General features: G+C 41.6%; 1 protein-coding gene across 3 annotated transcripts; it reads right to left on the bottom strand.

Annotated features, from left to right (window-relative positions):
• Positions 1-31: 31 nt before the first annotated feature.
• Positions 32-15,856, bottom strand: GOLGA1 (golgin A1). Of its 3 annotated transcripts, none has more exons than XM_061352606.1 (23): positions 15,745-15,856; positions 15,049-15,358; positions 13,467-13,557; positions 12,902-12,976; positions 12,315-12,412; positions 11,779-11,811; positions 10,949-11,077; positions 10,468-10,637; positions 9,971-10,082; positions 9,758-9,853; positions 9,410-9,535; positions 8,707-8,802; positions 8,183-8,278; positions 7,788-7,940; positions 7,461-7,556; positions 6,657-6,746; positions 6,148-6,250; positions 5,582-5,739; positions 5,097-5,255; positions 4,514-4,573; positions 3,729-3,899; positions 3,106-3,192; positions 32-2,546 (listed from the first exon to the last, which is right to left on the bottom strand). In XM_061352606.1, exons 2-23 carry the CDS (start codon positions 15,181-15,183, stop codon positions 2,466-2,468), a joined length of 2,415 nt encoding a protein of 804 aa, XP_061208590.1. In that variant the 5' UTR covers positions 15,184-15,358; positions 15,745-15,856; the 3' UTR covers positions 32-2,465. The 3 variants fall into 3 exon arrangements, with proteins under 3 accessions (XP_061208590.1, XP_061208591.1, XP_061208592.1); XM_061352607.1 differs by having other exon boundaries at positions 10,468-10,625; XM_061352608.1 differs by lacking the exons at positions 12,315-12,412; positions 13,467-13,557; positions 15,049-15,358; positions 15,745-15,856 and having other exon boundaries at positions 12,902-12,958.
• Positions 15,857-17,156: the final 1,300 nt, after the last annotated feature.

Here is a 17,156-nt window from a genome sequence, read left to right as displayed (position 1 = left end):
AACCAGAACTACAAAGAGAAAGAAATCGGGATTAGGGTTTTGATCCAAAATGTATTGCACCACAAATTTCATAGTGTTTCATAATACAATCCATATTTACAGCATAGAAGGAAAGAAATCCAATGGCCATAGAAAGGATTATGTATATCACTTATACAAGGAAAGTGCATTGGCTTTTTAATATATGTATACACACCATTCTTGCTCTGATCTCTAAAGAAAATTCAACACTTAAGAACTCGTTTATGGTAAATTGATCCAGTATGAGCTTTGGGATCTTAAGTGAAGTTGTGTTAGTGAGTATGTAATCTAAGATCTTGTTTTGTCACTCCATTCCAGGCTGCACGCACTGCTTTTCTCACTGTTCAGCAGTAACCTTTCAAGCCAGGATCAACATAAACCGATTAGTTGCTCAGCAGGCATCAGCGTGAGTAGAGGGAATCCTGTCCCCTGGTCTCAGGTCCCACAGAAATAGGGCAGAGCAAAGGGATATTCTGAAGCAAAAGATCTTTGAGAAGAAAAATCTTCCCAGAATCAACAGGTTATCCTGCCCTGCTTTGTTTCAGTAGAGAAACAACTGATACAAATCTACTCTTTGATTGTCTGTTTTCATATTAGAGCGGAGTTGTACCCTGCCCATGCACTTCTCTATGCCATCACTAAGTGCCATGGATCAGGTTACTGAAAGACTGTTTGGACAAACCTTATTGTACTGAAAATCCTGTTGGTTTTCTTAACTTCAAATAAATATAACCTAGCTCTAAACTGAGGAGCATCACTTGTGCCAAGGTAACAGCTACTGCAAGTACCTGTGCCTGGGGTATGGCTGCTGAACAAAAACTGGGGAGGCCAGCTGGGTACAGATCTGCAGCACATTGACCACTCTGGTGACTGACCTCATGTGGAAGGAAACTCATCTTTACCACAAGGAGTGTGTGCATGGAAGCAGGGAGCAGCTCACATGCTGTATAACACTGCACCTTGACTGCCACCACCAAGGTCATCCAGATCCCATTAACAAAGCTAAGTTAAAAACCTGAACAGTAACTATCTCCACTAGAGAACAGGCTGAGTTTCTTGAACATATTTAATTAAAGTGTTGTTAGTAACACAAACCTCATTGTAAGAGAATTACCAGAACTGGACCCTGCTCATCAAATCCCATACATTTGTCATTTTTGGAAAGTATGTCCTTTATGAAATCAGATTTGCTGCTGCTGCCCATTTTAATCTAGATTTTGCAGTGCTGTTAATAACTGTGGGCAAAATTGTGCTTCCCCTCCAGGAGGCAAGCACCACCTTGGTCCCCTTTTCTTAATAGGGAAGGAAAGCAAGTGCTGGAATGAAGAGATTCATTAGGAGTTGAATTGAATCCTCAAAACCAAAAACCTCACGAGCAGCATTTCTTTTACCATGTCGTTAGGACACAGTTAACAGCCCACTGCATGTTCCTAACAGTTTTTAAGCATCAGTATTTGAAGTACAGAAAACCACAACCAAAGAGGCAGATACTGGTCATGAACATTTGTTGCTAGCATAAAAATCAAAGTGATTAGTACCAATATTCTTCACCCTTTGTCACTAGATTCTTTCTTAAATAAAAGGTATTTTCAGTGTGCATTTACAATACCTGGAATTCAGCTTTAAAAATTTAAAATGGTTTACTACCCCTTCTTCCCTACACTAACAACCTATGGTACAGGCTTATAGATTAGTTTTCAAGGCGACTGAGTATTAGGTACTATAATTAAGACCATTTTAAATATTATTTTTCTTTAAGAAAAGTAAAATCAGACAACTCTAAAGTTGTGCTCTCAAATTAAATAATCATCATCAACATGCAGCCTTCGGGACTGCAGGCCAGGATATACGCACCTTAAATTACACAGTGATATGAAAAAATGCAAACTAGTAGTTATGTCAGTATAACAAGGCAAGGCAGATTTCTTTTTTGGTTAAAGCTCCTGCTCCTGTTCTTTGAAAGGCTTTTCAAACGGTCCACAACTCAATACAGTACTGCCAGTATTATTTGTTTATCCACTGCTTGCTTTCCACAGTGAGACAAGAAGCTTTACTGTGCCTAGAGCTGCTCAGCTTGAGCACTCCATAACATAAGCTGGAATCACCATCATAACAGATGCACGTGTTAGAAGCTTGAACTGCCAGCACCGCTATTAGTGAGGTTAACATTACCCTTTGGTGCCAAGAAAACAAGACTGATGAACACAAGGAGCTGACTTCTGTTAAGACTCCATCAAGACAACGGTCCCCAAGTCCAACTCAGAAGAGGTTTCAGTTTGTAGTGAAAATTTCTCCTTGCACAGTATTAGTTTTGTAAACAGTGTCAAAAGTTCTTGTACAAAATACTGCAATGACAGTGATTAAGACACACCTGAATTAGTGTGTTCAGCGTCCTTTTCACAGAAAAAAGTGGCTAGATGCTGACTGCCCATTTTCAGGTTCCCTTAAGGCCACAGTGTCCTTGGGCTCGAGATAGACGGCCGGATACTGCCTTTAGGAGATGGCTTTGACCCAAACCATGACATCTAGGACAGGAAGCACAATAACATTATGCTAGGTTCACACACTTAAGAAGCTGAAGATTTGAAGAAGAAATAATATGGTACATAGGCACCTCCTCATCATTTGAGGGAAAGGACTATTTATAAACAGAATGCTGCAGCACTCATTTATGAGCAATCACTAATAACCACATAGCCAGGGACATCCCATAAGGAGATCTCATTTCATGCCATGGAAAGGAGAAACAGATCCAGGTGTTTAAGCTCAGCATCAAAACAACAAACCAAGAATTGGCTTCCTACTTTTAAACATTTGACTGTACTCTAGCAAGGAGCTTATAGCTTCCCTCCACAGAGTGAGTCCACCGGGCAAAACTGCAGTCACGCCTCTGAAGCACCAGAAAGCTGCTATTTCCCCTCACTGAAATGGACAATTTCCAACATGTATCTATGTGATTAGCTAACATTTTAATAATAAACTACAGCATTTGGAAAAGATACTTCTGATCTCCCAGCATCTGAGAACTTTCATTCTATGGGCTGGGAGTCCCATTAGAAACTATGAGAGGAAGAGACTCCTTACCTTGTACTCCAAAGTTTCTTTCAGCATGTTTTCTTCCTCTTGTGAAAAATTCAGTAACACAGATACAGCTTTAATGAGATGGAATGCCTGAAAAAAACCACAGTATTTGTCACTTATGATGCTCTGGCTCTAAAGTCGGGACTGTGGTACAGCCCAGTTTGTCTGTAGGTTTGGTCACAGAGTTTTTAGTCACAGCTGGGAAGAGCAGACCAGCAGCCTTCCATTGTCCCCAGTTCCCACAGACTAGGATGGCCCATATCTTATTTCTTCCATTTGTGTTCCCTAGTCTTCTGATCTTTAACAGGGGTTTGCATATTTTGGGGAAAGGCGACAAATAGGGAGCCTAGTCAATTACAACAGAGAAGCAGTTTAGCTCCTGTGGCATCCAGATCTTTCAGTTGCAGACAGAACTACCTCTTAGAAACTCACAATTCCCTTTCATTTAGTTCACAGTAATCTGTATGTTCAAACATGTTACTGTTAGCTGTTTTGCTTCATTACCCTGAATCAACTTTGTAAGTGTAGAATGATGGAACTGGCATGCAAGCATCCTTAGCAGGTAACAGGGGGCAGTTTCTAAAGACAGAAAGACTTAGAAAGAGAAGGTGAGTGTACATCTTTACCTCAGATTCCCGGCAGGACATGAATTTTAGTACAACATGTTTAAGGTATTCGAAGTTTATCTCCCTCGAGTCATTTAAATCAGAGTTGTTTGTGACAGTCACAGAAGCATTAGGCACTTCAGAATTTGCTTTTTCACGGATTTCAGGTACCTCACTGTCAGGCCTTATTTTCTAAAAACAGAGAAAGAGAAGTACGCTGTAGACTCCATCAGCTTGACACTGGGAGAGCATCTAGGTCTGAGGTACCTAACACAGAGGGCTTGTATCCACAAGGTGGGTACGACCTGGGCATCAATAGGACAAGCTTCTCGTCCTTCAGGAGATCACAGAAGAGAAGCGTCTCCACCTCTCCCTAGACTCTAGAACAGAAGCTAGTAGCTGCTACTGTTACATGTACAGTACTCAAACCAGCATGGATTTTTTTTCTTGAAGAGAAAAACAATTGTAAGAGGGATTAAAGGGGACCTTTCCCTGGGGCAGGTATCAGTCCCATGGTAAAACTTAGCTGAATGGCAGCTAAGTAGTAATCAAACCTCAGTTGTTCCTTCTACAGAAATGTATTAAATGCCCAGACACAGATTTGTAGCTAAAATTCTCTACTCAGGAGCTGAGTGGTGACGGTTACCCACCTCACTCACCAATCTGCCTGCAAACGTAAGGAAACTGCAGGTATCCCTAGTAATACAAAAATGACACTCTAGCCAGCAGTCAAGCTTTTGGACTTAGTAGTGCAAATAACTATCAGCAAGTGCCAGCTGAAAACACTGAAAAAGCATAACCCTTACCAACTCCTTCTGGAGGGTTTTCTTGAGTTCTGTCATTCTTTGCTGCAGTTGCTTTATCATCTGTAAGCACAGCAAAGGATAGTGTCAACACAGCATTCACTGTCAGAATGTATTTTGACCCTCAGATATCTGGAAAAACCCATGACAAACAAATGTAATGAATGAAACAATCATTAAACAACGCTGCCAGCTCGGAAGGAGCAGCCTGAATGTCTTGCCTCTCTTAGCTGCACACACTAGCAGGAATGTGACAGGATACTTGACTTTTCATGTGACAGTACAGTGGAAGCGAACAGAATTCACACAAAAGAGCTCTGCAGGAAAGCTGCAAATGATCGTATTTGGTGCATCTTTCCTCCAAAACAGATAAGGATTCCTACAATTCTGGCTGCAGTTTTTAATCCACCGCTGCTAGATCCCTGTACAGTCCAGAGGGGAAAAAATGTTACTCACAAAATACCAGATTCAAATTGCCATTTTGGTAAGCCTGTCCTTCTAATGCTGCAGCATGGGCAGCACCAATTATTTGGCTTCCTAGTGAAGAGGGAAAAGACAATCAGCTGTTTCTGCTGTTTCAATTCACCTTGTTTTTCTCAGCAATCTGCTGTTCCAGCTCTCTGTTATCCTTCTGAAGCTGAATGACATCTGCAACTGCTACCTCTCCGTTCTGTTCCACCACACAGTTTTCTGGAGAATGGAAATGCTTGTTCAAGGCTCTCGTCGACTCCTCTGGTTCTAAAGCCTATAAACAGTGAATTGGAGAGAGATGACGTTTTCAGCCCATGAACACTCCCAAGGCACAAAGTTAGACTTCTTTTAGTAGTTGGTTTTGGGTGGTTGGTGGTTGCTCTTTTAAACCAGAAAACACTAGTGGCGATCTAGTTGGCCACATCTCTCCCTGGCCTGCTTATTACTTTTGGGACTGTCTCATTGGTTTCATAATGCTTCTCTCAAGATACATTATGAGTCAGATAAAATAAGGGGTTGTCTTTCATGAAGCAGTCACAGCTCTGAGAGGAAACAGCTTTCTTTAGGAAGACAGGGAACAACAGATAACAGTGGTCTCACATTTTTCTCCTGCTCTCTGGCCAATAGGCACTCCTGCATCTGCAACTTCAGCTCATCGATTTCCTTTCTTGCCATTTCTTCTTTCTCCACTGCTTGGTTATTACTTGCTTCTATGTCAGATTGCAACTGATGCACTTGCAGCAAGACAGCTTCATGATCTGAGAAAGGAGAGACCTGCTTAGTATCAGTCTACTGAATCAAATGCAGCTGCTCTTTAAGAATGCAAATAATCTTTCAAGCAAGTGCAGTTTAAGTGCTGCAGTGAAGTAGCAGGTTTTGATCTGTGTCATATATTCCACATTTTGTGCAAAACAACCTTTTACAATAAGTAAGATTTGTAATTTATGGTGTACAAATGTAAGACCGATTGAAAAAAGTGGGTTTGTTTTTAAAGGGGAAGCAGAGAGACTGTCCAATTGCTACTGAAGGATACAAGATCTTGAAAGTTCTAACAGATTAAATATGGAAGAGAAATTACAATTATTACAATCTACCAGGAAAGCCTAGAATTAGAGCCTGTATATCAATAAAGGTGTTTGGAATACAATGGACTCGTTTGGTCTAACCTTGACTGAGTTGTCTTAGTTCTTCTTGCTGTTTTAGAAGTGTATCACATTTTTCATCAATCAGTTGGTCTTTTTCCTTTATTAATGAAGACAGATGTGAAACCTGCAAAGCAAGCAAACAGAAGTCATTAAAAATATAACACTGATACCACAACACAGATGTTTGATCTATCCAGAGCCTCACAGAAGGCATCACCTCTATAATGCTGTCCGCATTAAAAAGCACTGAAGTCAATGTGCTGGTAGAGCTAAACCACACTGCTCCTGATGATCCGTGCCATAAAGACCGATTGCCTCATAACCACCAGGTGGCAGCTGTAAAATAGCCCTGAGCAAAACCAGAGATCACCTCCTACCCTGTCCTGGGCTCAGCTGTAGCAGTCATTTTATTCTTTCTTAGTAGCTAGTGACTACTGTCTGACTGTTCTGATAACTTGGACTAAATCTTGTCTGGTCTGTGAAAGATGGGGAGCACCCAAATAGATTGTAGACTGTCGGTATTAACCAACCTGCTGTTGTAATTCCTCTCTCTGCTTTCGTGTTTCTTCCAATGCTTTGGCAATTTCAACACTGACAGTCTCTCTGCTGCTCAATTCATTCTGCAAACCAAAAGTAATTCAGAGGTTACTCGAGACAATGAAAATCAAGTCCGTCTCCCATCTTTAATCCCAAATCTATTAGCAACTATAATTTATGACACACCATGATTTAAGTTTCTAAAGGAGAATCACTGTTTTGTTTTACAGCACTGCCACTATCTGCACATGTAAAAGCAACACAGAACTGATTTGAACATTTCAATGCTTAAAAAATCTTCTAGCTTGAAGTCTCTATTACAAAGAAGCAGCTGCTTCCTCCAACTAATCTAACAACTGGAGTAACCCAGTTGTGCATCCACGGGTAGCTACAGAAAAAAACTTCCTAAAACCTAAATTTATAGTCAAAAGACTGAATAGAAGATGTAAATACTTGATCAACTTCAGCTTTTAACTTTTGTTTTCAATGCTATGAGTGGAATTTGATGTTGAACTATTCTGCATTCATTACTGCTCACAGGATTTAAAAGCTCTTCATGCCTGACAATACAGGAGTGGATTATTTCTGCCTGATTTAGGCAGACACAAGCACTGTTTCAGAAATGGATCAGCCATTTTGTAATGCTCCTCAAATTCATCTCTACTGAGTACCAAAGACAATTTACAGGATATGCAACCTGAATATAATGTGACTCCAAGTACTGAGAATGTAATACACTTGGCTGGTAACTGTCTCTCGAAGTTCACTCGAACATCAGTGACCAACTGTGCCTTTACCTTTAGCCTGTTCAGTTCAGACTCCTGTTTTTTTAAAGAACTCTCATACTCTTCTCTGCTTCCATTAAGCATTTCATTTTCCTTCTCCAACTGGCTCTGTAAAATAAATATTGCTTTAACACTAAGTACATTTCTCCTAATGCTTTCCTTAAACAATTAAACACATCAGACGCTTTGTCTACATTTAGTTTCTCAAAGTATAAGATCATCTATTATAATGCCAGGAGCGCTGAATAAGAACATTCAGACAACCTGCAAGGTCCACAGCCTGTATTAAAATAACACTGTGAAGACTCACATTGCCTAGTGAACAGTTTCTGTACTTACAATCTTGTGCTGAGCAGCTGTTTTATCCAACTCCCAACCTGTTTCAAGAGCAGCAATTTGAGACTCCAGCCCAGTAATTTTCTCATCATTCTGATGTTTCTCACTTAAAATCTGTTGCTGTAGTTTACTTCTTTCATCTTCTACATCAGTTTGCTGAAGAGAAATAAAGTACACTGTGTAAATAAAATGGTATTTTGAAGCTCTGATAAGAATTGGATGCTATTCCAGGAGACACAACTGAAACTGAAGCAACACTTAGTTTGGCACAGACACTAGTTTAGGAGACAAACAACAAGAAAACACTTGAGTACAAAACAAACTGAGACGGGGGTGTCTCTGGAGACGCTGAAGACTAATCTAGTACTGGACAGTGAAAGATCGTGCAGGACACTCACCAACTTCTGGATCTTCAGATCCTGCTCAGCAGCTGCTTCTTTGCTCTTTCTCAATTCTTCTGTCGCAATCTGTAGTTTTTGTTCCAGTTCTTTATTCTAAAATATAACCATTAAATGCCTTACTCATTGGCATCTATGTTACTGGAAAAAAACATACAGAATGTGGGATGATCCAGTAGGGGAAAGCAAACATTAAACCCTGAAACCACACAGTTCAGAAAGGCTGCCTATTTGACACAAGCTGCTTTTAAAACTTCTGTACAACACCACCCCTGGCAATGCTTGCACTGCAGCTATTTGTTTGTCAGGATAGGGAAGATATGCAAAAAATCTCTAACTTCAGAGCCACCAAGCCCTTCTTCACACTGACTAGAGACATTGATCAATTAGACTTCCTTTTTAAGACTAAATGTGACACACAATCTCACCTTTGGCTGACAGCACAAGTGCAGTGAGGGAAGCAGCTATAAGGCATAAAGAGGCTGGAGGAAGGGAGAATACGTGGTAAGCTAAAATACACTTACTTGTGTTTCCAACTGGTTCACAGTCTCAGTGTGGTGCATTCTATCTGTCAGTACCTGCTGCCTGGTTTCATCCAGCTTCTGCTCCAGAGTAGCTTTCTGAAGATTACATTGAGATGAAGAACAGGAGGAAGGACAAAGAGGTAAATCCTTGGTGGTGGTTGTTTTTTTTTAAATTACCATTTTTCTTTTTAGTTAATGAAAAAGGTCAAACTAAAATGGAACAGTTACTTTCATGTGCAATACAGCTTTGTCTCGGGAAACAGCAAGTTAAATGTTACTGCACTGGGCCTCCACAGATCACGTTGCCCTGGGGATGACACCATTAAGAATGGGAGATTCATTGGCATCCTGTCATGATCCAGATGTAAACTCTCAGCAGCAGCAGCTAGGTCATGGTTTTCTAAGCCAGGCCAAGTTTAAGGCATTAAACAAAAGATTTTTATGAAAGCTTAACTTTCTGCATAAACAGACAATGCAGAAACACCAATAACAACACCTGTGCGCTACCTACACGAGCAGGCTCAATGTAGCCACCCACAGAATTCTATCCAGCACAGACAACACACCAATATACACTGAATGTACAAATGTACCTGCATTCCATCATCATAAATTCTTTCCACGTGTGAGATGTATGTCCTCAAAAAAACCCCAAAATCTCATTAAGGTTACACTTATAAGTAGTCTATAAATGTATCATTACCTCTTTGAGTAGCTCCTGCACATGTTCATCCCCTGACAGATTTCTTTCCAGCTTTTTTTCCAAGGAAGACACTTTTTCCTGCAGCTGCTCAGTAAGTTTATTCCTCTCAGCAAATTCAAAAGTCACCTGTGAGAACAAGAAATGACAGAATCTTTTTTGTAGTGAAGCTTTCAGCTAATCCATTGGGGTTTGTCTTTGAAAGGTGTGACTAGAAAGAGAAAAGTCCTATTTGAAAAGACAGTATGATCCTAAAACACTTTCCAGACAACAGATTCCCAACTCGGAGTGCATTACCCAAGTGTACACCTTTATATCAACCAACAACAGATGCATCTGCAAACACTTAACCTTTTGCTTGTGTTGCTGATATTCCATCTTCAGAGATTCATGCTCCATCTGTAATGCTTCCAATCTCTTCTCACAACCAGAACCAGCAACTCGAGCCTGAAAATTGAGAAATCACTTGCTTTGAAACTTAGATTTCCAAACCCACATAAGCAATATCTAATCTAACCTCAGCAGACAAGGAGCTCTCTGAATCAAATCTCAACTCAAACTTACATTTTGCAAGTCTACAGAAAGCTGCTGAATGACAGTTTGTAGCTCCTGTTCTCTTAACTCCAGAGCAGTGATCTTATTTTCTGCATGTGTTTCAGCTGTCATTAGTTCATCCCTTCATGGAAAGAGAATTTAAAAAAGTGACATAATGTTCCAGAAAAATAATCTTTAGCAGATAATTCTGCTGCTTATAAAAATGGACTGATTTTCTTGTCCTAAAACCAGCCACTGCTTTATTACACATTTTCCACAGAAAGTTACAGTTAAGCATTCAAACAATGAAAGAAAGAAATCATAACAGGCTTATAAACCCTAAACAAGTACTTAATTGGCTTGAAAAATAATAAATTTGGCACTCACATCCACATCAGCATATGAGAAGCAATTATTCAGTCAACTCACTACATATATAAACTCTTCCCCAAAACACACAAGTAGGCATGAAATAAAAGCAAAGGAGAAATGCACATGCTGCTTCTCCTGAAACACCACATCCATACCTCTGTGCCTCTAGCTCCAAGAACTGCTTCTGCAACTCCTGAAGGTCTTTCCTTAGGCCTGATGACTCGTTGCTTGCATCCTGAAGCACCTCTTTAGTGTGGCTTAGTTCTCGAGCACATGCCTCTAGTTCTTGCTCTGCTTTGCTCAGAGATTCTTCCTTTTTCAAAAGCTGAATATTAGAACATTGTCTTTGACAATACAGATGACCCGGTAATACTGATCAAGCCTTCTCATTGAAACTTATCTTTTTATTAAGCAATCAGCTGAATTATGCGAGATAATAAATAACTTCCAGAAAAGTCACTGTTGAAATAAACCATGTAATATTGCATGCAGATACCTACTGTTAAGGTTTTAACACTGACCAAGACTGTATACAAGCACAAAGGCTAAAGAAAATAATGCAGAGCTACCACTAACTTGGTATTCTAACAGAAATTTTAGGGAAGGGAGGAAAAAAAAAGGTTAAAATAATCTTACCATGTGTTTAACTTTGGCAATCTCCTGCTGCTGAAAGCCCTCCAGTTCATCAATATCATCTCTTTTTTGAAAAAGGTTCAAACTTGTCTCCCTTATTTCTTGCAATTGTCTCTCAAGTATTTTCTTTTCCTGATAAACCAACAAAAACAAAAGGAATCCAAGAATAGTTGCATGCTCAAGTCACTGGGAGTTTAGTTACAACTCTCTGGGAAAGGAATCTTGTCTTGCAACCATAAGGCTCTGATGGTGCTGCGTGCAGAACTAGAAGCTCTTCCACACTCATGTTGCAGTAGGTAATGTGGAACAAATTACCAAACTTCAAAGATCTCAAACCCCCCCATATTCATCACATTGCAGCCAATGATCACCTAACTGAACTCTAAAATTGACAGCAAATAGTAGCATGTTTAACGTCTTCATAATCAGCAGATACTTTAAAATAGACTAAGCTAAATAGCTCTAACTACAAGACTGAAATCCTGTAGCAAAAAAAATCCCTACCAAATAGTTTCATTTATTTGATGAAACAGATGACTTCAAAGTCACTATCTCCTTCTGCATCCCAGTTGCCTCCTCTGCAGTAAAGGAGGCTATTGTTCCACCTTACAGAAGTACATATTTCTCATTGCAACCCATCATTCTTTATTTCTCCACTGAAAAATAACTCCAGAAATATCTCCTGATATGCAGATAATGCTTGGCCTCTCCCACTGACGAAAGATCAAACAATAGAAAGGGCTGGTTGTGCTGTAGGAAGTCTGCAGGGTGGTGTTTACAAACACATACATACAGACACATTAAAACCAAACAAAGACCCAAAGGTTAATTACCTTTTCAACTTGACCAAGCTTTTCCATCCACTCCTGAACAAGAAAGAAAGGAGGGGAAAAAATAAATACCTATTTTTAGACTTCCAAGGACAGCAATTATAGTAATCAAATTGTTAACAAAGATACAGAGATGTGGTAATGACTAAAAAAATAATCATCAAAAGGAAAGTAACAGCTAGTGTTCTAATACATAAAGGCTGAAGAATCATTTATACTACTGAATAAGCTTTATGAAAGTAGAATGAAAGTGACAACAGGCCTACTGCAATTGAATCTCACACAAGTGCAAGCTTAATCTTCCATTAGAACTTGTTGTGGGCTGGTTTTAAAACAGTAGGAGCAGTCAGAACAATGACAAGTCCCACACCATTTCTGGCACTTGAACTTAATGCTCCCTTCTTTCCTCAGTGCTGCCACAGCAAGCACACACACTGCCAAACAACTATTTTAGTTAATGGTGACACCTGCTTAAAACATCGAGGTCATGCACCCTGATTTCCACAGACAGTCAAAAGTCGAGTTGTTCAAGCTATTACCTGGTCCTTTTTCTCTAAGGCCAATGCCATTCCTTCAGCCATCTTGGCACGACTGGCCTGGTGAGCTTCATTCTGCTCCTGAAACTTCCTCATGGAGGCTATCAACAGAGAATCACCAGCTATGATAAAAACTCATCTCTTAAAATTGCTTCTCAATTTTCTCTAAGATTTTTATAACTTTAAAGAGCTGCTTCTGCAAGTAATTAGCCCCATCTTGACTCTCTAGCACTTACACTGTGCCACTTACTACCTCACACGGCTTGTACATTGGGCAAATGCCAGAAATAACAGACTGCAGAAATCCTGCTCCTCACTGGATTGTAACAAAGCTGTAAGTTTCCCAGAGGTCTCTCCTGCACATTAGCCCCAAATTTGGCATAAGGAATCTAACAAGAGCTTTGTTCAACAGCCAGCACGCAATCACTGCTTTTTACACTGTAAACAAGGCAAGAACTTGCGTTCTAATTCTTCGCAACCTTAAGGGACACAGCTTGAAAGGAAATGATTAAAGCATCTGAGTATCAACCCCCTTCCCTTCCAACCATAACAATTTTCAACTTAAGAAAAGGAGAAAGAGAAGTACATACAATCCTGATGCTTTTCTAACGCATTTTCAAGCTTCTCTTTTATCTTCTGCAAGTTTCGGATCTGATCAGCATAATCTTGTGGGAGGAGGGAGAAGCACAGACCAGGAATGAACAGACATTGGGGAAGGAAATTTTTAGGGAAGGAAATAAAAAAGAAATAAAAAAGAAAAAAGGATGAGTGGAAAATGACGATGATTTTCTCCATCAGAAAATCATTCCTGCTGAGGAAAACTTGGGTGACAGTAACAATGAACACAAGCAAATAGTTTTGACTGTCCATAGGGTAAATGGTACAAACAGGAGGACCTTTCCCAGGCGTGCTACTTACACAAAATGGGGCAATACCAGAGAATGTGTTGTGAAATGAGCAGAAGAGAGTCAGTCACCCTTATGAAAAATCAGTTATACTGGATGCTACCAAGATGTCTATGAACAGGGTTGCTACAAGTAATTAAAACAAAAACCCAAACCCTAAACCCATGTACTTTTAATAAGTTAAAACGCTTTAGTTCAAAGGAAAATATCTGCTGAAGTAACAGGGTTTTATACCTATCAGGACACATACCAGACAGCTTGACCTCCAGTTTTCTGATTTGTTCATTTCTTCTGAACAACTGAGATGAAAGATCCTCTCTAGAGCTGCTTCCATCAGAAGCCTGGTAGAAAAACAACACTCAGGTGACTTACAAGATCTAGAAAAAGTGATCCTGCCATACATTAAGTCTGTGATAACAAACACTATCCCACCTTCCGTTTTGCACATAAAGGGGAAAGTTGTCCTAGCACAGCAGAATGTGTAGAAAGTGCTGAAGAAGAAAAACACTAAGGGCTTAAATCGTCAGCTCTGCAATGTAATACACAATGCTTTTAAATGAAGCCACAGCTGAAAGCTGTTTGTTCAAACTGATCACTGAGGAGATGGCGTAACAGAGCAACTATGGGGGACACAGACCAGGCTTTACAGTGCAGGCTTCAGGATGGGGCAAAGTGAAAGTCTTGAAAAACTAAGTAGAAAAGAAGCAGTGGGATAAGCTCAGCCAAGCACTAGTCTTTCCATGGAAAGCTCACTGTGTAGCTGACATACGATTCTCTATAGGTTTTTTTTTCTCCAGAATAATCAGTATTAAAAGCCGTTTTGAATGAATATTGCTGAAACAATCAATTCTCAGAGATTCTCTGAAAACCACTCAAGACTTCAGCCACCATCATTATTTGTTTTCTGTTCTCTATACACACAAAGTGATAAATGCAATTTCTACATGAGAGTATTAAGCACAAAAAACATAACCAGAAAACCACAAGACTGATGCATTTCCATTGCAAAATGTATTTAAATACCACAGGCTCCAGCTTTCTGCTTAACAAAACTGGAATTTCAGCTGGGCTTCAGAAGAAAATAAGTTAAACCTCAACAGCATAAATACCTTCTTCATTCTGCAGACAGCAAACCAGAACGATAAAGCGACTCGCTCCATGGTCAACACATGGGTGCTGTCAGCTCCAGCATTGGCACTACACTGTCCCCTAATCCGTGTTTTCAAACATATGACAGCCACCAAGGGGCAGAGGGTTTTGTTTAACCCACACACTCCTGGACTTACACAACTTGCTAAAACAGTGCTTTAGAATGAAAGAGAGCTTAGACCAGACAGTGGAGGAACTACAATAGTTTTGAGTGCAACAGAACGGTGGACACATTCTTGGCAGGGGCATAACTAACACTCTTGAGTAGGAAGAGTACCAGCAAGTCAAGAGGTAAACACAGGTTCATAATAACATGATAACTAGCATCCTGTTTGCTTTCCTGTTGCTGCAGTAATTAGTCTTACAAATAGGTATCTTACATGCTACTACAGCTTTACTCACTAATTTATAACTGTTTAACAGTGTTTTGTATTGAGACAGCTTTATAACTCACATTTACATGGGAATAAACCTCCTGGTAACCCCTATGTTTAACACACAAACATTTTCTCCTCAGTACTTCAGTTTATTCAAGCTAACAATTCACATATGCATTAAGGGGTACCCCTCCAGAGACACCACGATACACGCTCAACTCATACAGCAAACTTCAAACTGTTGTTTACAAAGCCATCCCGGAAACACTGGTAGAGAAATCACACTCAAAGCAAGGTGGAACTTACAAAGTCATCTCCGGAGTCTGCTCCCACGGACGTGATTGACTCCTTGCTGACAGACCTGGGTATCCGGGCAGCTCCCCCTGGCCTGGGAGCAATCGCTGCCTCTTCTGCTATCTTCTTTTTCAGCTTTGCAAACATTTTACTGCTCTGCTGAACTGAAATATCCAGGTACTCCGAAAAGCCACCACCTCCAATATACTTAATACAGTGTCACTCTGTTTAAAGCTCCCAGATGTCGAGAGTTAATTTTGTGCCTCATCCACCTGCTTACTGCGTTTCTAGTTCCATTAAAGCCTTCAGAGCCTAACAGTACCTGCAAATGAAACGGATACGGTTTCCACACTAAACATTTCTACTTATGAAGTGCTTAAAGATAAATAAATGCCTTTTAATATCAGACCTTTTACAATACACAATCAGAACCCTTCCAAACCAAACCCAGACAAACCCAAACCGTGACAGTGCTGAGGTACGGCCGATCTCCGCCGGGACAGGCAGGGACCGGCGGCCGTTGCGGGAGCGGTGTGTCCGCAGCCCGGCCCACACTCCCAGGCGAGGGAAGCCCGGGGCCGGTCCCTGTCAGGCCCGTCCGTCCCCAACAGGCCGGCCCGCGGCGGCGTCTGCCGCATTCTGAGGCAACCGGGATCCGGCCACCGAGCGCTGCAGCCGGGCCACCCCTCATCAAGCCACCCCTCTCACCGCCCATGGCCTGGCCTGGCCTCGCCGCTGCCGCCACCGGGACTCCAGGGCCGCCGCCGCCGCTTCCCCTGGCGACACTGACCCGGAAGCGCCGCGCGGGCCGGAAGCGGCGCGGATCTGTGCGCAGCCGCGGTGGGACCCGCCCCGGCGCCGCTGGCCCGTTACGATCGCGAAGCAGGGTTCATCGATGGTGGTGTCTGTGAGCGGCTCGGGCTGCACGGGGGAGCGTGAGGGAACGGGGAACGGCCGCAGCAATACCGGAGAAGCAGCGGGACAGCGAGCACCCGGGGAACGGGAGCGCAGCACCGCGGGAGAGCGGCACCCGCCCCGGCTGCTGCGGGCTGCGGTACCTCAAGATCCCCATCAGCGACACAAACATTCACTTCTTCCTCCCAGAGACACCGAGAACAACGGCAGAACAGTTTCTGGTATTACCCGGCTTTGGTGGCAAGTCACAGAGTCTGATTTGCTCAAAAAAAAAAGTTTATTTATATATTTATCTATATAGTTTTAAGTAAAATATCTGTTTTTACCAAAATACGATATACAGGCACACAGTTGTAAAATAACTTTCAACCAGTTCACTATAAAATTACTTTTGGTAATAAATAATCCGATTCTCAGTGGCGAACTGCTCCTCCTGCCCGAGGCACGGACCCTCTCTGCCCTTCCACAACGGGCCCTCCCTCTCCCATCTGCATTCCCCTTGTTCAAACCTTGGCCAGGCAGAAGCAATTTGAGCTTTTTAGCCTGTGTGAGGTGGAATCCTGCTTATGAAGAGTCACTTGGGACCAAGAAGTGGTAATAAGCACATGGCAAAAGAAATCTGCAGTCAATGGGGCAGATACTCACACCGGGCTTTTACTGTCAAAGGAAGAGCTGCGCTGCGTAGGGGGCTCCTTCAGGTCCCCAAGTTGCACCCAAGTCTGTTCTCAATGGGAATGAAACAAGGATCTCTAAGGGGAAAACATCTATGCATGCATCCAGGCAGCTGGCACGTTTAGTAAGTCAATAGGAATTCAGAGATGCTCCTTAATCCCCCAAAAGATCTGTCAAGTTCAGAAATCATGAACGAAATGTCTCTGTCATGACAAGAGTTATGGTTTGGAGAGGGGGAAAAAAAATGTGGCTTACTCCGACTCCTAAATATAAAGCAGATACGTGTTTAATGTGTTCTTCCCCTCCTCTATTTGTGGACATCCAGATCGTCCAAGCACTTGCAGTATGTTTGGTCACAGAAACAGTATTGCTGTAAAAGTCAAGGACACTAAAAATGTACTAGAGCCACCTCAGGACTATAGAACCCCTGCTCTGGAGATCTGTGCCCCATCCTCTGCACCAGCCTCCTGCACACAGATGCTGACTGCAGCCAGTGTGACATTAAAGAGTTGCACAGAGCAGCTTTCAGCTCT

The sequence above is a fragment of the Neopsephotus bourkii genome, unplaced genomic scaffold (genome assembly GCF_033783945.1).
Source record: "Neopsephotus bourkii isolate Nb327-2 ecotype Australia unplaced genomic scaffold, CSIRO-AGI_Nbou_v1 NB_659, whole genome shotgun sequence".
Taxonomy (NCBI): domain Eukaryota; kingdom Metazoa; phylum Chordata; class Aves; order Psittaciformes; family Psittacidae; genus Neopsephotus; species Neopsephotus bourkii.
Note: the sequence above shows the minus strand (reverse complement) of the source record. Positions and strands in the feature narration are given on the sequence as shown.

Excerpts from the sequence above, each read along its gene's own strand:
- GOLGA1 (XM_061352606.1), bottom strand. The coding sequence starts at position 15,183 with ATGTTTGCAAAGCTGAAAAAGAAGATAGCAGAAGAGGCAGCGATTGCT. Across the intron at positions 8,803-9,409 it reads TGCAGGAGCTACTCAAAGAG|AAAGCTACTCTGGAGCAGAA; the intron begins GTAATGATACAT and ends TGTAATCTTCAG. Across the intron at positions 5,256-5,581 it reads CCAGAGAGCAGGAGAAAAAT|GCTTTAGAACCAGAGGAGTC; the intron begins GTGAGACCACTG and ends CACTGTTTATAG.